Raw genomic sequence first — 26,383 nt, 5'->3', positions numbered from 1 at the left:
TGGTTGTATTGCCGTAGTAGTCATCGCCCAGTTCATCTGTATCGTGCGTATCTACAACTTATTTACTTGTTCATGTAGTAGCCATCGCCCAGTTTATCTGGCATTGTGCGTATCTACAACTTATTTACTTACTTATGAAGTAGCCATCGCCCAGTTCATCTGACATCGTGCGTATCTACAACTTATATACTTGCTTATTTGGTTAAATTGGTTATCTCACTTGATACAATTTGCACTTTTATTTATTATCATATATATCACAAAATCTGGCGTTTTACCCACTCAACCTCGTGTTGACAAAACCTATTTTTATTTTCAACACATCTGCAGGTTATCGTACGATTTGATTGATCAGGATATTTTGAAGAAACTAGGGCTTTATTATGATAGAAAGAAGATATTAAGATTAAACTTAGATTTTGTATTATTTGTTTTATTTATTGATTGTTGTATTTGTTTATTCGATTCTTGTTGGAATATTTGAAATTAAATAATAGATATTGTCACTTTAAATATTGCATGATAGTACCTTGAGAGCTGTGAACAATCAGCTCACGTCCCGGCATTTCCGCCTTAGGTTGGGGTGTGACAGTGTTGGGTTGTGGCGGTGGTGGTGATGGCTTGTAGCGATAAAGAGTGGCGGGAAGTGGCGGTGGTGGGTGGTGGCTGTTGGTAGTGATGGTGGTTGGCAGTGGCGATGGCGGGTGATTGTCACACCCCAACCTATGGTAGAATGCCAGGGTGTGAACTGATTCATAAGACACTAGCGTACATTATTTATGACAATATCTAGAATATTTTATCATATAAACCAAGTAAACATCGTCTCATCAAATTCAATAATCCAAAAGAAAATTAAACACAACATCTAATAATTTGTCTTTTATTCAATACCCTAAAGTCCAACTAATTCTTCATACTTCACTTCACTTCATATAATATCCTGTAAAATTCGCAAAAATAGAATAGGTGTATCAACATAAAGCTGAGAAAGTAATCACCAGTTTAATAATAATAATAATAATAATAATATATAAGAAAACCGCATATCAATATCGGGAGTATCAACAACTAAACAAAGACAAATAGACGGTGTCGTTTGACCATGCCTCACGAACACGGGATATGGCGAATAAGACGGCGTATGATCATACTTTATTGTGATTATGATGGACCTCTTTAATTCAAAAATATAGACAATTAAACAAATAGCAATTAAGCATTTAATTGATCAGCCATACAATATTCAAGATTTGCAATTGATATAATATGACATACAAAAAAACTTTAAAGTACGTATAAGGTCCCCAAAAGGTTTAAAACAAATAAAAAAATGAGGAGTGATTACTCACCTTAAAGATAGGCGAGATAATAATAAAATAAGAAGAATAACGAGACTCGAATCTTTAACGCGTTGACTGATCCGACACGAATAAACCTGAAACTTTCAAACAATAAAATAGAATTAAAATCGAAAACAACGCCGCTGGAATCAAAGTAAACAAGCAAATAGAAAAGGTGTCATGGTTACAAGAGTCTATCTATCGCATATAGACTTTAAGGGCATCGTGGCCTAACTGTCAAGATGAAGTCGGGACCTAAAAGATCGAATGATACAGTACATAGACAAGTAAATTCCTTATGAATTTCAAGGTACTCTCTTTAATTAAGAATTACGGGATTCATCATTCGAGAGGAAGTAGACTACTAAAGAATTTCACATTTCATTTATGTCATAATTGAATAAAGAATTCATAAAACCTAAATAAAAAGAATAAGGAAGACATAAAGGCCTTAAATAATCCCCCTTTTGCCGGATGATTTCCGATGTAATCATAAAAGGCTAATTTTTCAGGAATTTTAGCCCAAGCTTCTGATTAACTTTGATTTTCGGCTAATCCAACACTGACTCTTCTATATATTTCTTGTTGGAAGTATCCCTGATCCTAGTGATAACGAGTAGGCCCAAATAATTCGATGGGAGTAGTCGCTGAACCATACCACATAGTTCCGGCAACAACAAAAGCTGCAAAAAAGACAACATCGATACTACTGGAAAGGACAGTTTCAATATTGCCAATACGCAATCCTTTGTATAGACGTTGGGGTGGGCGGACGCTAAGATGGAATAGACCTGCTAATATGCCTAAAGTCCCTCCCGTAATATGATGAGAGGCTATTCCTCCCAGAACAAAAGGATCAAAACCCTCCACACCCCACGATGGATTTATAGATTGTACTTTTCCTGTTAGCCCATAAGGATCAGGCACCCATATGCCAGGACCATACAAGCCTGTTACATGAAATGCACAAAAACCAAAGCAAGCATATTCTCTAGTTATGAATTTACTAAGATATAAACGAGCTAATGTGAGTCCGAATTCGAACAACGAATTTGGGTTCGGGTTCGGGGTTCGTCATAAGTAATAAGTGAAAACAAAGATAAAGTCTTCTGGACCGAAAGTCAATTCCGGTCACAAGCTATAATAATCTATTAGACACGATAACTGACTTTTATAAACCCTAAACGGGCCGAGATTTAAGGATGAGCATCAAATGAATGGGAGCTCATTCGTTAGTCTTGTCTAACAAATGGCCACCAACGAATGGGGATTATATAACGAATGGGGTTACTTCTTAACGAATGGGTATTCCATAACGAATGGGCTCATTCGCTGCTTATTGACGAGTGTGTACTTCATAACGAATGGACCTTCATGCGAATGAGCATTCATAGCGAATGGGCTAATTCGCCTGATCTGGCTAACGAATGGACCTTCCAACGAATGGGGGGGAGGATCATTCGTTAGTTTTCATAACGATTAGCATAACCAATGGCATGACGAATGTAGTTCATTCGCTATTCTCTCCTTAACGAATGGGCATAGCCCCATTCGTTACACGAGCCTATGGTTAGGGCACAGAATGTCAGAAAACATTCTATGACATTCCCTAAAATTCCGCGCCGCTTTCCGGTGAAGTCATCGCCGAAAAACCGAGATCTCGCCGGAAAAGCGAGATCTCACCCGTTTTTCCACCGTTTTCATCAGTTTTTGTCCCCCTCGTCTTTCGATCGTTTCATACCCAATTCCATCCGAATCTCATGACTTTAACGGTTGAGGGTGTCAGTTCGTCATTTCGTGACTAAATCTAGCGGGTTTGGATTCATATAATATCATAGCATCATTACCTCGGATCATTGCTCAGTTTCTTCTTGTTATTTCGGCTAGGGTGAGGTATAGACAGAGAGAGAGAGAGAGAGAGAGAGAGAGCTTAAGTGTATGTTTAGGTGGCGTAAAATGAGTGAATAAATGAGATAAATGGGGAATTATGGTTTATATAATAAATCATGGATCCTGGGTCATGAGTCATGGGTCATGGGTCTAAGCCCATAGTCTTTCTTTCTTCCTTATTCATCCAAGCCCATCTTTCTTATTCATTTAATTACTTAACCCAACACAAGCCCAACTCATAATAATATATATCATTTTATTAACCAAAACTGGAAAACGGGATGTTACAAGTCTACCCTCCTTATAAGTGGTTTAGTCCCCAAAACCTAATATTACTTAAACAAATATGGATAAAACTTGCGCATCTCTTCTTCAACTTCCCAAGTGGCATCTGATCCTTTACGATGCTTCCGTATCACTTTCACCAAAGGGATAACTTTATGACGAAGTTGCTTTTCCTTGCGGTCAACGATCTCTACAGGCTGTTCGATATAGTTTAGCTGTTCATCAACCTCAATGTCTACTAATGGCACATGTGACGTGTCATCAGCTAGGCACTTTCTCAAGTGGGAAAAATGAAAGGTAGAGTGAATTTCTTCTAGCTCTTCTGGTAAATCTAGCTTGTAAGCCACATCGACCACGCGATTGATAATCTTAAACGGTCCAATATACCTTGGACTAAACTTTCATCTCTTCCTAAAATGATAATTCCCTTCCAAGTCGATACCTTGAGCCTTACATTGTCACCAACGCTAAACTCAATTGGTCTTCGCCGCTTATCAGCATAGGACTTCTAGCGATCTTGAGCAGCTTTCATTCTTGCCTTGATCTGTTCGAACCTTAACGAGGTTTCTTGCACAATTTCTAGGCTTCCAATCTCTTTCTGACCAATATCTCCTCAACATACAGGAGTTCTATAACGTCTACCATACAACATCTCAAACGGTGGCATACCAATACTTGAATGGTAGCTACTGTTGTAAGAGAATTCTGGAAGGTGTAGATGATCATCTCAACTTCCTCCAAAATCCAAAACACAAGCACGTAGCATATCCTCAAGGGTTTGATTAGTCCTTTCAGACTGCCCATCTGTTTGAGGATGATGCGGCGTACTGATGTTTAATCTTGTTCCCATAGCTTCATGGAACTTCTTCCAAAATCTTTAAGTAAAGCGAGTATCTCTGTCAGACACGATCAACAGCGGTACTCCATGCTTAGTCACAACCTCCTTTATGAACACATTTGCTAATATTTCTGATGAGATAGCCTTTCGTACAGGCAGAAAGTGAGAACTTTTAATTAAACGGTCCACTATCACCCAAATGGTATCATGATGTTTAGCTGTACGCAGTAGCTTAGTTATGAAATCCATGGTGATATGTTTCCATTTCCATTCTGGTATCTCTAAAGGCTGCATCTTCCCATAAGGTTTATGGTGTTCAGCTTTGACTTGCAAACAATTAAGCACTTACTGACATAATCTCCTACATCATTCTTCATACCCGGCCACCAATAATCTCTCTTCAGGTCTTGATACATCTTGGTGGATCCTGGATGGATCGAGTATCTTGACTTGTGAGCTTCATCTAAGATTCTACCTCTAAGATCTCCATGGCGCGGAATCCACATACGGTCAAATATAGTCTTAACACCATGAGTGTTTTCCATCAGCTCGTCTTGTTGTCTGAAAATTCTTTTCTTTTTCACAGGCCCTTCATTTATAAGCACCTCGGACTGTACTCTGATTATTTCTCCGAAGAGATCTGAGTTAATGATTAACTTATAGGACTTTATTGTTGCAATGACTTCTTCATTCTTACGGATTAGCGCATCGGCAACCACATTGGCATTTCCGGGACAGTATTTGATATCAAAAGTGTAGTCCTTTATCAACTCTAACCATCTCCTCTACCTCATATTCAGCTCCTTCTACTCGAAGAAGTATTTCAAACTCTTATGATCGGTGTAAATAGTACACCTAGTACCATATAGATAATGCCTCCATATCTTGAGAGCGTGCACTACTGCTGCTAGCTCTAAGTCATGCGTTGGGTAAGTACTCTCGTGAACCTTCAACTGTCTGGAGGCATAAGCTATAACTTTTACTCGTTGCATTAACACGCAACCTAACCCACGATACGAGGCATAAGTACACACAACCAAATCCTCGTCACCATCGGGTAGAGCAAGGACTAGAGCTTGTGTGAGTCATTTCTTCAATTCCTTAAAAGCCTCCTCCTGAAACTTACCCCAATTGAATACTACAGACTTCCGGGTCATTCTGGTCAGTGGAGCGGCTATCTTAAAGAAGCCTTCGATGAATCTCCTATAATAGCCAGCCAACCCTAAGAAGCTGCGTATATCAGTCGGGTTCTGTGGAGTCTTCCAATTCGTTATCGCCTCAATCTTTAGTTGAGTCCACCGTAATCCCTTCAGGATTGATTACGTGACCAAGAAATTGCACTTCTCGCATCCAAAATGCGCATATAGAAATCTTAGCATACAACTTCTCTTCCTTCAAAACCTCCAATACTTCTCTTAAATGTTTAGCATGGTTAGACTCGCTTTTCGAATAAATCAATATGTCATCAATAAAAACGACTGACTTGTCTAGCATCGATCGACATACCCTAATCATCATATCCATAAATGCTGCAAGAGAATTCGTTAGACCGAACGACATAACGAGGAACTCGTAGTGTCCATACCGCGTCTGAAACTTTGTCTTAGGGATGTTTTCCTCCTTCACTTCAAGCTGATGATAGCCTGACCCTAGGTATATCCGTGAGAACCAAATCGAACCTTATAGTTGATCAAACATATCATCAATCTGTGGCAACGGATATTGGTTCTTCACCGTAATCTTGTTCAACTCACGATAGTCTATACACATTCTCATACTTCCATCCTTCTTCTTAACAAACAACACCGGTATGCCCCACGGGGAAACACTCGGCCAAATAAAACCTTTATCGAGGAGTTCTTGTAGTTGAGACATCAGTTCTTTCATATCGAACGACGCCTGGAGGTAAAGTGCTTTCGCGATGGGCTGTGCTCCTGGTACTAAGTGTATCTGGAATTCTATCTCTCGCTCCAGTGGAAACCTCAGAAGATCCTCAGGGAATACTTCTGGGTAGTCGTACACAACAGGAACATCTTTCACTTCGTTCGTCTCGGCCATAGCTTTGACAACATACGCCAGGTAGGCACCGCACCCTTGCCTTAACAAACCTTCGGCCTTTATCATCGAAATGACATTAAGCCCTGAACTTTCTTTATCACCATAAACCGTCACCGTACTACCATCTAAGGAATTTAACCTTATTAACCTACTCTTACACAATATCTGAGCCTCGAACTCAAATAGCTAATCCATTCCCAAAACCACATCGAACCCTCCTAAGGTCATGACATACAGGGTAACAGGAAACTCATGTCCCTCTAATTCTATCTACAATCCTTAACCATTCTCATTATCCTAACCAAGGTTTCACTCGCGGTTTCTACTTTAAATGTTTCAGGCACACGACGACATTTCATTTTTGCTGACTTACAAAATGTAGTAGCTACAAAACTTCTATTTGCACCTGAATCGAACAATACAGAAGCAAAAATACCATTCACTAGAAACGTACTTGTCACAACATCAGGAATCTGTCTGGCTTGTTCCTGAATTAACATGAAGGCCCTAGTCCTTGGCCTTGCTTGATCAGAATCTTTCCTTTCGCTTCCTCCAGCTTCACCGTCAGTGCACTTCCTTGCCATATGACCAGTTTTACCACACTTGTAACACATGGGCTTTGCAGTGCAATCTGGAGCATAATGCCCCATTTTTCCACACTTGTAACAAGCGTTCGACCAAGGACTGCATTCTCTACCGTGAGCTTTACCAAACTTGTGAAATACATCCGTATCCTTACACCATTTGCACTCACCACGGTGCATCATACCACACATCTTACACGACCTCTTCTTCCACACTCTCTCCTTCTTATCCTAGGGTTCCACAACTAAGTACCAGGTCATTTAGCAGGAACAACCCATTTCCTCTTTCTTCTCTTCCACCACCACTTCGTCCTAGGCCAGGTCATCGTAAACCATCTCTGCGAGTTCGACAGCAGAGTCAAAAGTAGTAGGGTTGCTTGCCCTGACTAAGGTGCAAACGTTCTGTGGAAGTCCTCTGATGTAACACTTGATCCTCTTAGCTTCAATATTCACCATGTCAGGCACCAGCCTAGACTTGAGGTTGAATTCAGTAGTGTATTCGCGGTGTGTCATCTTACCTGCCTTCAGATTCAAAAACTTCATATCACCCCTCTCAACCTCAGCATCAAAACATAATCGATTCATCACTAACTCCTTCAGGTCATCCCATCTCATAGCCTTAACTTCCTCTCGAGTCTTTCTCTGATACACCGACACCTACCAATACATGGCTTCATCTCAGAACAATTGGGTGGCATAACCCACTGCTTGGTCAGGACGGCACTCGCTAATTCGGATAACCTTGTCTATGGTTATCCATTGGGGAGTAGGGATCGCATCCCCCAAACCAGTTAGCTTTGGCAGGTCACAACTTTTGAACGACTTGTAGTTACACCCACCTCGGCCTCTCTTTCTCTCATCAACTTTCACAGATCGAGCTTCACTCGAATCACCATCCCCATCATCAGCTTTCTTACCATCATCCCCTGCCCTCTCGGCAGTCCTCACATGACTTCCAACAGACTTTTAAGGTTGTAGGTTCTTCACTGCAGCAGTTACAGCTTGAGCAATGGTGGCTTGCACAACAGGATCAAGTTGATACCCTTCATTGTGGCTTGGCCCTCGTAGGGTTTCACTCCTTTCCTCTCTCGCGTCAGTAACTGGATCAGAAGGTTCTCGGACAATACGTGGCCTACCACGACGTCCAGTGCAACCTCCTTGTCCAGCAACATTCCTAGCTCCAGCCATTCGTATTCTATAAGGAAACACAAACGTCATCACTCAATAAACTATTTAGTACAAGGATAGTAAGGTTAACAGGTAATAACAGTGGCAGCTGTGATTAGCTTATCACGTTACTTTCTGTGTCCTATACACTTCCCTTTGTGAGTCCACTTGTTCTAGTTCTACTTTAACAGTTAGACTATCAAACAATTCATATAATCACATACTCCTATCTCTAGCAATTAAGCTAACTTTCTTATACATTCTCCCATTACACTTGAATTAATCATGTACTTTACCTTTACTTAGCGTGCTTGAGTAACAAATGGCTTTCTCGAACTGGCATCTTCTTTCTTTTCTTATTCATGTCCAAATCGCTGTTCGAGTTTCAGAATGTAGGATGCTTAATTCTCTCGAACCTATGCTCTGACACCAACATGTAAGTCCCCGGTCCGGGTGCCCTACTTTGGTGTTGGATTTACTCATAAACACAGTTCTAAACATCAGAGTGAATTAAAACTTTTCGCGGAATATAATAAGTCAACAATATATTACATAACATTTTTAAATCTTCTTTTAACATCATTCAAATTTATCTTTTAAAATTAAACACAGTCATATATGACAACATAACATTCTTCTCAAGATGCCAGAATCTTCAGTCCAATGCCACGTGTCTTTATTCAAGCGAGCTACCTCATCCTATTTGCCTGCGTGCATACTAAAAGTCAGCTACGCTAAGTGAGTTCTAATTAATCAGACAACATACAATACATACACTTACCTTCATATATGCATCCAAGGATACATATTAAATACTTTAGTTACTACTTTTCTTTCATGCATTCATGCATTCATACATACGTTCATACTTTTATACTTACATACTACATACTTACTATCTTTTCTATCTCAGATATTATTAGGGTCGGATTCCTTTTGCCTTTTCTATCTCATATATTATTAGGGTTTGATCCCTTTCTTTTCTATCTCAGATATATTAGGGTCTGATCCCTTTCTTCTCTATCTCACATATTATTAGGGTCTGATCCCTTTCTTATTCTACAACCATACATACGTTTCTTTACATCGTTCATTAATTACTTTCATACATACTTCTAATCTCTTACAAATATCATCCATTCATATATCATACACCTCATACACATATATGATTCATACATATTCATATATCATACACTTACCACTTAAAGTAAGTGTATTAACTATTCATATCGAGTTTGCACATAACCCCGAAAATATAACAAGGAAATGGGGCAAGAAACTCACCTGAACTCGGTTTCTCTCAGAGTTAATGGTAACTCCTTTCTTTAACTGGGCATGGCTAACTGTATATCAATTACACGTATCAATTAACTATCACTATCTATAACGTATTTCTAATTTATTATAACCCTCGAAGAACAGGAGTCCGGGGGCAGCGGGGTCTAGGGGCGGCAGAGCCCCTGGCTGGGGTTAAGCTGCCAGGTTTGCTTGGAAAAATTTTATTTCCATTAAGGGTTCCTAGCAAAATTTTCATTAACATTTCTTAAATGATTATCTTATTCGTTATTAACTACCTTTGTTTAATTCATAATGTTCGAGGGCTTCTTTGTAATTAATCCATTTTATTCTTAGTCAGGGACCTTTTGGTCATTTTATCAAACTCCATTCGTTATCCGATCCTTTAATGAATGGTGGTTCATTCATTGAGTTTACTAACGGATGAGCATCAAACGAATGGGAGCTCATTCGTTAGTCTTGTCTAACGAATGGCTACCAATGAATAAGGATTATATAACGAATGGGGTTTCTTCCTAACGAATGGGTATTCCATAACGAATGGGCTCATCCATTGCTTATTGACGAGTGTGCTCTTCATAACAAATGGACCTTCATAGCGAATGAGCATTCATAGCGAATAGGCTCATTCTCCTCACCTGGCTAAGGAATGGGTCTTCCAACGAATGGTTGGGGGGGGGATCATTCGTTAGTTTTCCATAATGACTAGCATAACGACTGGCTTGACGAATGCATTTCATACGCTATTCTCTTCTTAACGAATGGACATAGCCCCATTCGTTACACGCGCCTAGGGTTAGGGAACAGATTGCAAGAAAACATTCCATGACATTCCCTATAAAAGATGGTGTAAATGGTGGGTTGAAGACTTGATCGAGTTACATGGAAGAAGAAGGAAGAAAATAAAGAATTTGCACTCTAGTCCTTGATTTTTTGAGGATTGAAAAAAACATGAACTAACTACACTAACTAACAAAATAAATAAAGGACTAACCAAACTAACCGTGGGCTAAATGAACAAACTTTAATGAACATAAGGAGAAAACTAATATTTTGTGCTTGCAAATCATACACGAGACAAACATACAAAAAAAGGAAATTAAAATAATAAATAGACGATCGTAAATGATTAACTCTAATCGGGTCGGGTTAGAAATACGAAAAAAATAGACGAATTTCACAGCATTCACAACTTTTAGGAAATTTCGTCCCGAAATTAGGAATTAACATCCGTAACAAAAAGATGTGGATACTTGATCTTCATTTGGTCCTCACGTTCCCAAGTGAATTCAGCACCCCGGCTAAATTCCCAACGAACATTGACCAAAGGAAATCGGCTATGCTTGGGTTCCTTATCCATTCGATCCATTATCTCTATTGGTCTCTCAACAAAGTGCATTGTCTTATCGATGCGTTCCTTGTTGAGAGGGATATGAAGGTTCTCGCCAGCTAAACACTTTCAAAGGTTCGAAACATGAAACACAGGATGGATGACTTGAAGCTCTTGCGGGAGCTCTAGGCGATAAGCAGCATCTCCGATTCGTTCAAGGATTTTGAACGGACCAACAAAATGGGGGGGGTAGTTTACCCTTTATACCAAAACAGACTACTCCTTTCCAAGGTGAAACCTTAAGGAGGACAAGGTCGTAGACTTCAAATTCCAAGGGTCGTCATCGCTTATCAGCGTAAGACTTTTGGAGATTTCTAGAAGTAAACATATTATTACGAATTTGAGCTATTATGTCGGTGGTATCTTGTACCATTTCGGGTCCATTGAGCTGTGTCTCACCACTTCGTCCTAGGCCAGGTCATCGTAAACCATCTCTGCGAGTTCGAAAGCAGAGTCAAAATTAGTAGGGTTATTTGCCCTGACTAAGGTGCGAACGTTCTATGGAAGTCCTCTGATGTAACACTTGATCCTCTTAGCTTCAATATTCACCATGTCAGGCACCAGCCTAGACATGAGGTTGAATTCAGTAGTGTATTCGCGGTGTGTCATCTTACCTGCCTTCAGATTCAAAAACTTCATATCACCCCTCTCAACCAAAGCATCAGCACAGAATCGCTTCGTCACTAACTCCTTCAGGTCATCACATCTCATATCCTTAACTTCCTCTCGAGTCTTTCTCTGATACACCGACTCCTACCAGTACATGGCTTCATCTCAGAACGATTGGGTGGCATAACCCACTGCTTGGTCAGGACGGCAGTCGCTAATTCGGATAACCTTGTCTACAGTTATCCATTGGGGAGTAGGGATCGCATCCCCCAAACCAGTTAGCTTTGGCGGGTCACAACTTTTGAACGACTTGTAGTTACACCCACCTCGGCCTCTCTTTCTCTCATCAACTTTCACAGATCGAGCTTCACTCGAATCACCTTCCCCATCATCAGCATTCTTACCATCATCCCTGCCCTCTCGGCAGTCCTCACATGACTTCCAACAGACTTTTAAGGTTGCAGGTTCTTCACTGCAGCAGCTACAACTTGAGCAATGGCGGCTTGCACAATAGGATCAAGTTGATACCCTTCATTGTGGCTTGGCCCTCGTAGGGTTTCACTCCTTTCCTCTCTCGCGTCAGTAACTGGCTCAGAAGGTTCTCGGACAATACTTGGCCTACCACGACGTCCAGTACGACCTCCTTGTCCTGCAACATTCCTAGCTCCAGCCATTCGTATTCTATAAGGAAACACAAACGTCATCACTCAATAAACTATTTAGTACAAGGATTGTAAGGTTAACAGGTAATAACAGTGGCAACTGTGATTAGCTTATCACGTTACTTTCTGTGCCCTATACACTTCCCTTTGTGAGTCCACTTGTTCTAGTTCTACTTTAACAGTTAGACTATCAAAGAATTCATATAATCACATACTCCTATCTCTAGCAATTAAGCTAACTTTCTTATACATTCTCCCATTACATTTGAATTAATCATGTACTTTACCTTTACTTAGCGTGCTTGAGTAACACATGGCTTTCTCGAACTTGCATCTTCTTTCTTTTCTTATTCATGTCCCAATCGCTGTTCGATTTTAAGAATGTAGGATGCTTAATTCTCTCGAACTTATGCTCTGACACCAACTTGTAAGTCCCCGGTCCCAGTGCTCTACTTTGGTGTTGGATTTACTCATAAACACAGTTCTAAACATCAGAGTGAATTTAAACTTTTCGCGGAATATAATAAGTCAACAATATATTACATAACATTTTTAATTATTCTTTTAACATCATTCAAATTTATCTTTTAAAATTAAACACAGTCATATATGACAACATAACATTCTTCTCAAGATGCCAGAATCTTTAGTCCAATGCCACGTGTCTTTATTCAAGTGAGCTACCTCATCCTATTTACCTGCGTGCATACTAAAAGTCAGCTACGCTGAGTGAGTTCTAGTTAATCAGGCAACATACAATACATACACTTACCTTCATATATGCATCCAAGGATACATATTAAATACCTTAGTTACTACTTTTCTTTCATGCATTCATGCATTCATACATACGTTCATACTTTTATACTTACATACTACATACTTACTATCTTTTCTATCTCATATATTATTAGGGTCGGATTCCTTTTGCCTTTTCTATCTCATATATTATTAGGGTTTGATCCCTTTCTTTTCTATCTCATATATTATTAGGGTCAGATCCCTTTATTCTCTATCTCAGATATTATTAGGGTCTGATCCCTTTCTTATTCTACAACCATACATACGTTTCTTTACATCGTTCATTAATTACTTTCATACATACTTCTAATCTCTTACAAATATCATCCATTCATATATCATACACCTCATACACATATATGATTCATACATATTCATGTATCATACACTTACCACTTAAGGTAAGTGTATTAACTATTCATATCGAGTTTGCACATAACCCCGAAAATATAACAAGGAAATGGGGCTAGAAACTCACCTGAACTCGGTTCCTCTCAGAGTTAATGGTAACTCCTTTCTTTAACTGGGCATGGCTAACTGTATATCAATTACACGTATCAATTAACTATCACTATCCATAACGTATTTCTAATTTATTATAACCCTCGAAGAACGGGAGTCTGGGGGCAGTAGGGTTCTAGGGGCGGCAGAGCCCCTGGCTGGGGTTAAGCTGCCAGGTTTGCTTGAAAAAATTTATTTCCATTAAGGGTTCCTAGCAAAATTTTCATTAACATTTCTTAAATGATTATCTTATTCGTTACTTATTAACTACCTTTGTTTAATTCATAAAGTTCGAGGGCTTCTTTGTAATTAATCCATTTTATTCTTAGTCAGGGACCTTTTGGTCATTTTATCAAACTCCATTCGTTATCCGATCCTTTAATGAATGGTGGTTCATTCGTTGAGTTTACTAACGGATGAGCATCAAAAGAATGGGAGCTCATTCGTTAGTCTTGTCTAACGAATGGCTACCAATGATTAAGGATTATATAACGAATGGGGTTTCTTCGTAACGAATGGGTATTCCATAACGAATGGGCTCATCCATTGCTTATTGACGAGTGTGCTCTTCATAACGAATGGACCTTCATAGTGAATGAGCATTCATGGCGAATGGGCTCATTCTCCTCACCTGGCTAACGAATGGGTCTTCCAACGAATGGGGGGTATCATTCGTTAGTTTTCAATAATGACTAGCATAACGACTCGCTTGACGAATGCATTTCATTCGCTATTCTCTTCTTAACGAATGGACATAGCCCCATTCATTACACGCGCCTAGGGTTAGGGAACATATTGCAAGAAAACATTCTATGACATTCCCTATAAAAGATGGTGTAAATGGTGGGTTGAAGGCTTAATTGAGTTACAGGGAAGAAGTAGGAAGAAAATAAAGAATTTGCACTCTAGTCCTTGATTTTTTGAGGATTGAAAAAACATGAACTAACTACACTAACTAACAAAATAAATAAAGGACTAACCAAACTAACCGAGGGCTAAATGGACAAACTTTAATGAACATAAGGAGAAAAAGTGACTAATATTTTGTGTTTGCAAATCATACACGAGACAAACATACAAAAAAAGGAAATTAAAATAATAAATAGACGATCGTAAATGATTAACTCTAATCGGGTCGGGTTAGAAATACGAAAAAAATAGACGAATTTCCAGCATTCACAACTTTTAAGAAATTTCGTCCCAAAATTAGGAATTAACATCCGTAGCAAAAAGATGTGGATACTTGATCTTCATTTGGTCCTCACGTTCCCAAGTGAATTCAGCACCCCGACGAAATTCCCAACGAACATTGACCAAAGGAAATCGGCTATGCTTGGTTTCCTTATCCATTCGATCCATTATCTCTATTGGTCTCTCAACAAAGTGCATTGTCTTATCGATGCGTACCTTGTTGAGAGGGATATGAAGGTTCTCGTCAGCTAAACACTTTCAAAGGTTCGAAACATGAAACACAGGATGGATGACTTGAAGCTCTTGCGGGAGCTCTAGGCGATAAGCAGCATCTCCGATTCGTTCAAGGATTTTGAACGGACTAACAAAACGGGGGGGGGGGGGGGGTAGTTTACCCTTCATACCAAAACGGACTACTCCTTTCCAAGGTGAAACCTTGAGGAGGACAAGGTCGTAGACTTCAAATTCCAAGGGTCGTCATCGCTTATCAGCGTAAGACTTTTGGAGATTTCTAGCATTAAACATATTATTACGAATTTGAGCTATTATGTCGGTGGTATCTTGTACCATTTCGGGTCCAGTGAGTTGTGTCTCACCGATTTGAGCGAGCTGATCGATCGAAAGCTTTTCCCGAATGGGAATAAAATGGGTTGATTTGGTTAATCGATCAACGATTACCCGAATACTATGTTGCCTCTTGGTGGTTGGAATTTTTGTGACGAAGTCCATCGTAATGTTCTCCCACTTCCAGACTAGAATAAAATGTTTCACGAGAAAACCAACATGTTTTTGATGCTCTAATTTTACCTTAGCACATGTTAAACATTTTCCGACATTGATAGCGATATCTTTCTTCATGCCAGGCCACCAAAAAGTCGTTCGAAGGTCGAAATAAATTTTATCCGCACAAGGGTGGATGGAATACCATGACTTGTGAGCTTCATCCATTATAAATGTGCAAAGATTGTCACGATCTGGGACCCAAAGGTGGTTGAGGAAATAGAGCAAACCATCCTGCTTGGTTTCGAGTTGGAGTTCAGCACCACACGACATCTCTTTGTACATATTGCCTTCAGTGACAGAGATGTGTTGGGCCTCAAAGATACGTAGGTCAAGATCGGTTTGGATAACAACGCTTAGAATAAGAATGCTTTTGACATGGGTTTTGCGACTAAGGGCGTCAGCTACTACGTTTGCTTTACCGGGATGGTAACGTATTTCAAAATCGTAGTCACTAAGAAGTTCGGCCCATCGTCGTTGCCTCATGTTTAAATCTTTTGGGTCAAAAAAATGTTGGAGGCTCTTGTCATCGGTGAATGCCACACATTTCGTTCCATACAAATAGTGTATCCAAATTTTCAACGCGAATACAACAGCACCGAGCTCAAAGTCATGTGTCGTATAATTCTTTTCTTGAACCTTAAGTTGTCATGAGGCATAGGCGATGACCTTGCCTTGTTTCATGAGAATGAAACCGAGATATTGATTCGAGGCATCACAATAGACAACAAAATCCTCGTTTCCTTCGGGAAGGGCTAGGATAGGAGCGTCGCAAAGCATACGCTTCAAGGTTTGAAAAGCTTCATCTTGCTTAGCCCCCGACTCATAAGGTTTACCCTTATGATTTAAGGAGGTAAGGGGTAAAGCGATCTTGGAAAAGTTCAAAATGAAACGACGGTAATAACCAGCGAGACCAAGAAACGATCGAACTTCCGTATGTGAAGTCGGGTCTTCCAAAATTTAACGGCTTTGATTTTAACAGGATCAACATGAATACCTTTTTCCGTTAACGATATGGCCAAGGAATTGGACTTCGTTTAACCAAAATTCACATTTGGAAAACTTGGCAAAAAGTTGTTCTTTCTTCAACAAAAAGAGGATATCATGCAAATGCTTTACATGATCAACTTTAGATTTCAAGTAAATGAGAATGTCGTAGATAAATACGATCACGAATTTATCAAGATAACGCTTGCATACGTGGTTCATGAGGTCCATAAACACCGCAAGTGCATTGTTTAAGCCGAAAGGCATAACCATAACTTCGTAATGACCGTAACGAGTTTGAAAAGCGGTTTTGGGTATATCATCCTCATGAACGCGAAATTGGTGATAACCCGAACGGAGATCGATTTTTGAAAAGCAAGATGCGCCTTGAAGTTGATCAAAAAGGTCATCAATTCTAGGAAAAGGGTAACCCTTCTTAATCATGAGTTTATTGAGTTCACGATAATCGATACACATTTGAAAGGAACTATCCTTCTTTTTAACGAAAAGGACAAGTGCGCCCCAAGGCGACGAACTTGGGCGGATGAAACCTTTGCTGGAGAGTTCTGGGAGTTGACTCGCTATCTCTTGCATTTTCGAAGGTGTGAGACGATAAGGAGCTTTGGCGACGGGATTCACACCAGGCACAAGATAACTCCACTTCGCGAGTAGGAGGTAAACCAGAAACGTCGTCAGCAAAAACTTCAGGAAATTATGAACTACCGGAATGTCTTTTATTGTCTTCCTTTCTTGTTTCTTTTCCACGACGTTGGCAAGGAAATCCACATACTTTTTACTTAAGTATTTTTGGGCTTGAGTACACGACATAAGCTTGAGCCCCTTGGAAGGCTTTTCGCTGAAAATATGCAAAATCCGATCGTCATCTAGTGGGATACAAATATACTTCGCATAGCACATGATTTCGGCATGATGTTAACCTAACCAATCCATTCCTACTATGATATCAAAACTTCCGAGTTTCATTGGAATGAGATCAATAGAAAAATCATACTCGTTGAGATTTAGAGTACAACCACGAATAACCGAGTCAATCAAGATAGTTTTACCATTCGCGACTTCAACCGTAAAGGAAATTTCGAGTTTAGAACGCGACGACGAAAGCATAGGCTCAAATTCAAAAGACATAAAACTCATATCGGCACCGATATTGAATAAAATGGATGTATAAACATTATTAACCAAGAATGTACCGTTCACCACATCATTGTTATGCTGAGCTTGATTTTCATTGATCACGAATGCCCTCCCGCGAGTATTGGGGACGGCTGGTGTAGCTTGAGAAGTCGAGGCTTGATTGGCTTGAACCGGTTGAACAACTCGGTTTGCCACTTTGCCATAAGTTGCGAAACTGGTTGAAAGGCCTGAACTTGATAGGCTTGAGCAGGGTACACAGGCAGAGCGACCATTTCGACTTGATATGCGATTCGGGGACACTCGTTGCGGAAATGACTAGGATCTCCACAATTGAAACACACTCGAGGGTGGGGTAAGCTTGAGCAATGGGTTGAGCTTGACTTAAAACACGGTTATGGTTGAAAGTCTGGGGAGTGCGGGGTGGTTTGGTGAGGGTTGGTTGGGTACGCTTGAGTTCAAGACATGCACCTAGCAGGTGTCCGAAACGGCCAAAATGGGTGCATTGTCGGCAAGGGACGCCGAGTTGATGGTGTCGTTGGCAAATTTGGCAAAACGGGTGAGGGTTGTGGTAATGTTTCTTTTGGGGGTGGAGCTTGATAGTTTTGGGTTCGGGTTTGTTGGTATTGAGGTTGTGGTGGGTTTGGCTGGGTTAAGGCATAGTTGCTTTCGTTTCTTGGATGGGTTGTTGTTGCTGTGGTTTTGTTTGGGTGTGGCTTCGGCCTTGACCTTTTTGGAAGGTTCGGCCTCGGTTTTCTCAACAGTCTTCTTGCTGCCGTTGAGGGATCCCGCCTTAATGTGGTTTTCAGACAAGGATGCAGCAAGGACGATAGCCTCGCGAAGAGTTTTGGGAGCACTTCTTTAAACCGAGTCTTGGATTTGTCTTGGTAAGCCCCGGACATACTTGCTAATCCCACGAGAGAGAGGAGTGACAAGATGTGGCACCAAGACGCTAGTCGTTGAAGCGAGCGGTGTTAGTAACGTTATCACCACCCTCTTTCTTAAGATTCCAAAATTCCACCTCAAGATTCATGAGTTCATTGGGTGGACAGAACTCTTCGGTCATGATTTCCCTAAGTTCCTCCCATGGCAAGGTCATGGCTACATCAGCACCACGAGTGGATTTTTCTTGAACCCACCAAGTTAAGGCTCTTTTTCCGAAGACACTTGAAGCAAAGCGTGTCTTCTTGTCCTCGGGACATTTGATATAAAGGAAAGTACTCTCCATAATTTGGTACCATTCCAGTAGGGTAGTGGCACCTTCAGAGCCATCAAACTTAAGAGGTTTCGAATCGGTGAAGGTCTTATAAATACAAGAGTTGGAGTTCGAACCCGAAGTGGCTGAGTTCGAATTGGAAGCTATGGTTTGGTGCATTTGAGCCACCATTTCCGGGAGAACAGCAGCCCGTTGCTTAGTGATCTGGGCTGTCATCTTGCGGCTGGAGTTTCTTGAGAGGCGATGAGGGAAACGAGCAGACATACTGAAAAGAGAATACTATGTGCGTGAGTTATCAAGTGACAATTTCGAGAAGTGGAATACTTAAACCAATTGAATAAAATAAGAAAAAATATTGATAATACTAAAATCACATGAAAATTATATTGAAATTAGGATATTCATTTACCACCATGACTTGTATGCAATTTAAGAGCAGGATTGCAAAAATTCTCTATTCACAAAGCAAAATGGCCACGCTTGACAACTTAAAGTTATGGTTCGTATGACGTTTTGGTGTGGTATGATTTGTCCTAATAAGTTCTAGCACCCTTTTCGAACCCTCCAGGTAAGCAACCGGGTCCCGCGTCTGATTGGAATTTATGCACATTGCTTATCCTTAGGTTTAAAACCTTGGTGTCAAGAGTTCAAAAAACAAGTGTGTCACCCTTCTAGTTACGACATACCCGTCACGTAGAACCATCTTTAAGAGGATTGAAAATCGTTTTTTTTTTTTTGAAAATCGTAAAACAAAAACAAAAAGAAAGAAAAAAATAAATAAAAATAAAATAAATAGTTTAGGCATAAGCCTTGGAGTTTTTATGTGAACATGTGTATAGGCGACGCTATAAAGCATAATAAATTCGAGCGTATGAGTGAGCTTTTAATGAAAGTGCGGGCACATAGCACATATGGTATACATGCAAATTTGGGGCCCTAAAATAAACTATAAATATACTCGGCCGATACCTCTAACAATCTATCTTATAGTTACGGCTCTGATACCAATCTGTAAAACCCCGTCTTTAAGCGGAATACGGCCGGGTATAAAGTACAAATCACTCATAGCTCGTAACACTATTAAAGCGGCAATAATTATATATATTTCATTTCGTAAAGTAACAAGTACACAATTATTCATAATTAAAAATAAAAAGAAATACTGTATCAAAACCATAAATGAGTTCTTTATTCAAATAACCTAAGGTATACTAATGATCTTTATCCTTAGCATGTCATCGATTCAACCTGTAGCACGTTGAAAATAATATATTAGTCAACAATTAAGTTGGCGAGTTTTTCATAAGTTTTGCGTATACATATATATATATATAAAGGCATGATTCAACTTTCGTAATGCATTTAATATTCAAGCGCAAAGTAAATGAAATCAATTACTGTCGTCATCTCGTTCCCTTAGCCGAGGCCGTAGTAAAGGGGAAATGATAACCACCTTACGAACAGCCGAATTCGTAACGTTAGACGGTGTAGGTACGTCCCGTCGGACCCTCCCACTATGTGTATGCGTTTGTGTAACTTCCACCATAAGAACAATTGACACGTTGCAAGAAAGTTCACGTATAATCATAAACAATATGCAAGAATAGTATTAACATGTACGCTAACTGTGAATCAGTTTATAAATAAGTACATAACTAATGAGATAAAACTTGTTACATGCTACACCCCAAAAATATTAAAACCGTTAAAATGGGGTTGTGAAAAACTCACCTTATTAGCGAGGATAAACGATGAACGATTTGAATAAACAGTTTGATAATTCTCAAACAAGTCTTCCTATATAAATATATAAGACAATAAATTACTAACGAAATGAAACTAAGACAACTTTGGGGATTTAGTTTTCATGTGTCGAATTTGGGGATTCGATTAAATACACGATAATAGTTTAATAAATGGCATGACGAAAGGGCATGTAGTATGATATTCTAAAACAATAAAAGCTTAACGAGTAATAATAATAATAATAATAAAAATAATAATAATAATAATAATAATAAAAAACAACAACTACACTCGTTGTAAGTTCATTTTAATAAAAAGAGTCTAAAATGTTATATAATATTTACTAAAAAATATATTGTTAACAAAACAATGGTTATATATATATATATATATATATATATATAGGGGATGGATCTTGCGAGAAGTGATATTACAGCAAGAAGTGCGAGAAGTTAATGTCTAACTCCATTAATCCCTAATTTCACTATTTTTCTTATGATGTTACCTACATGTATGTAGGTTGGTTGTATTTATGTCTTAGCTACACACATTCAAACCTACCTACACACATATACATGCGTACCTACACACATTCAAACCTACCTACACACATACAAACGTACTGAGCCAAATTCAAACCTACACACCTACACATACAAAAATGCATACACATATACAAAAATACGTACCTACACACGTACATACGCACCGATACAATAAGCAAGGGAGTGAAATTAGGGATTAATGGAGTTACACTTTCACTTCTCGCACTTCTGAAATGATTCAATACCTATATATATATATATATATATATATATATATATATATAGGATGAGTATCATTACAGAACTGTTAAATTATTTAAGAACTTGAAGGAACCCTTGAAAACTAACGTTTTTTTATAAAAGTTTTTGTATGTTAATGTTCTTTGAGAGTAGTTTTATCATTTTTTATATCTATATCTACGATTACAATTTTGAAAATTAGTTTTTATACATATCTATGTTTTGTTTTACACCTATGTAAATTTGTTAGTACAAAAATTTTACATATATGTAAACTTGTGATTAATATATGTTATCAAAAATTTTTTATATGAAATATGATAAAACTAATCTTAAATAATGTTAATATATAAAAAAATTAAAAAATTGTTTGATTGTTAAGGGTTCCTAAGAATTCTTAACTTTTTTAGAGTTCTTAAATGATACCAACCCTATATATATATATATATATATATATATATATATATATATAGGATCAGGATCATAAGAGAACCTTTTTGAAATTGAGAACTTTGAGAACCTCTTTTTAACCACTAATTTTTCCTTTTTAAAAACTGATGAATTAAAATTAACATAAGGGCAAAAAGGGAATTTAACATCTACAACATCAGGGAAACAATACGACATCAAAATACGGCAGGGGAATGAATACAACATCAGAGAACGATCTGTGATGTACGTGCTATCAGTAGACGAAGATTGGGAACGATTGAGAAAAGATCGAATGACCTAGGGTTTGCAGAAAACGATCTTAACATCAAATCGAAGTATCTAGGGTTTGTATTATCTCATTCACGGTTCAATTCCGATCAGGTAACCTTCAAAACATATTTGATTTTAGGTGATTTTCGATTATAGATTTTCGATTATAGCTTTGATATAGATTTCGATTATAGATTTTTATATTATATATGCTTTGTTATGATTGTTTAATTTAGTTTTTACATATGAGTTGCTGAATTTAGGAGTTTCTCTGATTGTTTAATTTAGTTTTTATATATTTTGATAGATTCTTAGGTGTTAGATTTGATTGATTTTAGTTTATATATTTTGATATGTTAACTATTTTGATCGGTTAACTCTAATCGTTTAATTAGGTGCTACATTTGATAGATTTTTAGAAGTTAATAATGGATGCTGCAGTTACTGGATCTACATCTAACTCGATTGAAGAAGTAAACAGCTTTGAACAAGGTAATCGTAATTTTCTGGTTTGCTTATGTTTAATTTATTTTTTAAGACACATTGTATATGATGTACACATATGTATAATTTTTAAGAATTGGTTAATTCTTTAATATACCATTATTTATTTACATCCATAACAGTTTGTTGTTTTTTCATGTTGCTTTTGTTTGTGAAGAATCTATATCAGCGAGTGTGTATGATATACCGAATGGGGAGAGGTCTTGGATTCCTTTTGTTTCCCCTGAATTCAAACCTTATGTTGGAGCTAATTTTCGTACACTAGATGAAGTTGTTGTTATGTATGAGGAGTATGCTCAGATGGCTGGGTTCTGCACCCGCTTGGGTACCACTAAGAAGCGTAAAGGTATCATAAAAACTAGATACATCTTGTGCTCTAAAGCTAATAAACCAAAGGATCAAGAGGAGGGTTGCGTTGACATTTCTTCAGCCTCTAGTTCCCGTTGCGTGAATTTCAAAGTAACTGATTGTAAAGCATTGATAAAAGTTAGACTTATAAAAGGCTCCTCGGATTATGAGATATATGGTTTTGAGGAGGCACACAATCATGGACCTCTTTCTCCTCACCATTTGACTAAGAAAAGAAGAAAACTAGACTTTGCAACAAAAGAGTTTATTTCCAGTTGTCGTTTGGTTTGTGTCGGGCCAACCAAAGCGTTCAAGCTTCATGTGGCATTAAAGGGTGGTCATAATAATCTGAAAGGTACACTAACAGATTACAATAATTTTAGTAGAGATATACGAGAGGCAATTGCTGATGGAGATGCTCAGATGGTGGTTGATAAATTCAATGAACGTTCCAAAAATGTACACAACTTCATTTTTAAATACCGAGTAGTTGGAACTGAGCTTACATCTTTGTTTTGGGCTAATAATGTTTCAAAAATCAACTATAAGGCTTTTGGTGATGTTTTGGCTTTTGACGCAACATACCACACCAACATGTAAGATATCTATTTTTGCATTAATGTAATCTAATATTTCTTTTTGTAAATAGTGAAACATTGATTTTATTTCCTTTTTTTTTGTGTAGGTATGATATGATTTTCGTCCCATTCATGGGTGTTGATCACCACAAAAAGTGCACAGTTTTTGGTGCTGGTTTGCTGAGTAATGAAACTATTGAGTCATACACTTGGCTTCTTCAAATGTTTCTCGACACACATGTCAAGAAACCGACTTTTGTTTTAACCGATCAAGACCCTTCAATGAAGCAAGCTGTTCATAGTGTGTTGGACAAATCAATTCATCGATTGTGCATGTGGCATATTATTACAAAATTGTCATTAAAGGTATATTTTCTTTATTTTATGTTATACATATGCGTATAGTGAATAGTATATTTTTTCTTTATGTACTCTTGTGTATAATAAGTTAGCGTTAGGTACTTGTATGTATAATTAGGACTTTTATAAACTTAAAAATTGTTTGTTATATACAGAAAGAATCTCACTTTTGGTCCTGTTTTTCAGATCGATGGGAATCTTTTGAACAATTAAAATCTTCGCCGATCGATTCACAAGCTTGTTTGGAATGTTTATATTGATCCGGAAACATTTGAGCGTTGATTGAATCGGTTGATGAATGAGTATGGGCTGCAAGACCATGAATGGTTATCTGAAATGTATGCCATCCGTGATCAGTGGGTTCCCGGTTACTTTAGAAATGTCCCTATGTGTTGTTTAATGAAGATTACATCCAGATGTGAGAGTGCCAATCATCTCTTTAAAACTAACTCTAGTTCACATAACACATTAGTTCAGTTTATGTTGTGTTTTGAGACAACTATGGATGGCCAACGAAACGAGCAGGGCGAACTTCAGGATAAAACAGAAACAACCAGCCCAAATTCAAAACACCATTTCCGATTGAACGTCATGCTTATAAGGTTTACACCCTAGCTGTTTTTTTTGAAGTCCAGAAGGAGATGTACAAAGCTATGCGCTTGTGTTACATTGTATCTCGAGAGGAATCAATTAACATAAATAGTTATGTCGTTGCTCATCAAAACCACTTGAAACATATTGTGAATGAGTACAAGGTATAAAGTTTTTTAAATAATATACATATATGTATATTTTACATATTAATGCTTATTGTCATGTATTTGCAATTTTTTAGGTTACTCTTGATACATCGGACTTCACTGTGACATGTGAGTGTTTGGGATTCACACGCATTGGGTATCTTTGTCGTCATGCGTTTTGCATTTATAGGCACCACGAAGTAGATAAGATTCCTATGAAGTATATTAATAAGCGATGGCTTAGAGATGCTCTTCCAAGCGGTGTCTATAGTAAGGAAAACAAGTAATGTCATATTGGTGTAGTTTCTGTTACATAGTTTCTGTTACATATATGTATAGGCAGGATTAGTTTTTAACTATATATTTTGATTTTTATTCAATAGGTACAATGCCTATCAAACCCAAAGTTCGATAATTAGACATCGAATTTTTGATAATATTCAGATGTGCACGGATAGGCTGAGATGCAATATTAATAATCTTGAAGAACTTGATCAACAAATTCAAGCAATAAAGGATAAGATTTTTGAGGAATTCCCACTTGAGTCTACACACAACAAAGGTGTTGTAATTGAGGAGTTTCTATCTCATAAAATAACCACAGAAGTTTTAATTAGAGCACCAAAAGGAATTCGGAACAAAGGTTCTCGAAAAAAGAAACGTCCAGTTGGCCCGGGTGAAAAGGCTAAGAAAAAGGTTAAGAACAAGATGAGAAAGAAGAGAAAGAAGAGCAGGAGAAAATGTAATTTTTGTAAGAAACTAGTAAGGCTTCATGATAAAAGGAATGTCCTTTAAAGTTAGGTATTCCGGATGTAGAAACAGGGGAAACATCAACTGATGAGGAGACCGATGTTGATGAAACATATGATGAAGAAACCGATGATGAAACAAATGGCGAAGAATCAAATGAAGATATTTGAAGACTATGTGAGTGACTTTATTTGGACATGATTCTTTTTTCTTATTGAATTGTTTTTTTTAAATAATGTTTTTACATTGATAATCAACTTAGACATTACTATTACTTTATTTGAATTTGTTATGTTCCACTTAAATAATTTCTGTTTGTGATATAGTTTGTGCTATGGTATGTATATTATACATGTTATACACATGTGTATATTATACAGAATGCATATACACACGCGTATATTTGTTTTTGCAGATTATAAATGTTTATTATATATAGCGTACAAATTAAGCATATGCGAGTATACAGATTATACGTTTGTGTATAGTATAAATATCATACACCCAACTTAGAATCCCAACATAAATATTTATTATACAGGTTATACACATGTGTATATTATACAGAATAAATATACGCACACGTATATTCTTTTTTTTCGGATTATAAATGTGTATTATATATTATACATATTAAACATATGCGTGTATTATACAGATTATACATATGTGTATAGTATAAATATTATACACTCAACTTAGAATCCCTTCATAAAATATTTATTTATACAGGTTATACATATGTGTATATTATACAGGATACATATACACGCGTTTATTCTCTTTTTCCAGATTATAAATGTGTATTATATGTTAAGCATATGCGTGTACTATACAAATTATACATATGTTTTTAAATATTTGAACTTTACAAAACATAATACTTGTCATATGTGATTTAGTTTTACGAACTTATGTTGACATATGCTTATTTTAATAAATTATACATGTACATTACGCGACGCTTTTTATATTCAAGTCATTGTGTCAATGCAGCCATCGATATTACAGCAGTAAAATAGGGAGAAATAAAACAACATTCGGTTCAAAACTATTACATCATACACAAATTAAACTAGTAGCATAAATCTAACATTCGTAAACTTCATGTAGCACT

At 37.8% G+C, this 26,383-nt stretch overlaps 1 protein-coding gene and 1 pseudogene across 1 annotated transcript; one reads left to right on the top strand and one right to left on the bottom strand.

The window, feature by feature from the left end:
• Nucleotides 1–1,733: 1,733 nt before the first annotated feature.
• On the bottom strand, nt 1,734–7,190 carry LOC143613374 (photosystem II CP47 reaction center protein pseudogene; annotated as a pseudogene).
• Nucleotides 7,191–22,414: 15,224 nt separating this feature from the next.
• Nucleotides 22,415–25,436, top strand: LOC143613373 (protein FAR1-RELATED SEQUENCE 5-like). Its single transcript, XM_077087093.1, has 6 exons — nt 22,415–22,478; nt 22,648–23,434; nt 23,524–23,782; nt 24,612–24,799; nt 24,900–25,212; nt 25,299–25,436. The coding sequence occupies exons 1-6, from the start codon at nt 22,415–22,417 to the stop codon at nt 25,434–25,436; spliced, it is 1,749 nt and encodes a 582-aa protein (XP_076943208.1).
• The last annotated feature ends 947 nt before the right edge of the window (nt 25,437–26,383 follow it).

This window comes from Bidens hawaiensis, unplaced genomic scaffold, assembly GCF_021521415.1.
Source record: "Bidens hawaiensis isolate Kalapana, Puna unplaced genomic scaffold, B.hawaiensis_p1.1 tig00037194_1, whole genome shotgun sequence".
NCBI classification, from domain to species: Eukaryota; Viridiplantae; Streptophyta; class Magnoliopsida; order Asterales; family Asteraceae; genus Bidens; species Bidens hawaiensis.
Note: the sequence above shows the minus strand (reverse complement) of the source record. Positions and strands in the feature narration are given on the sequence as shown.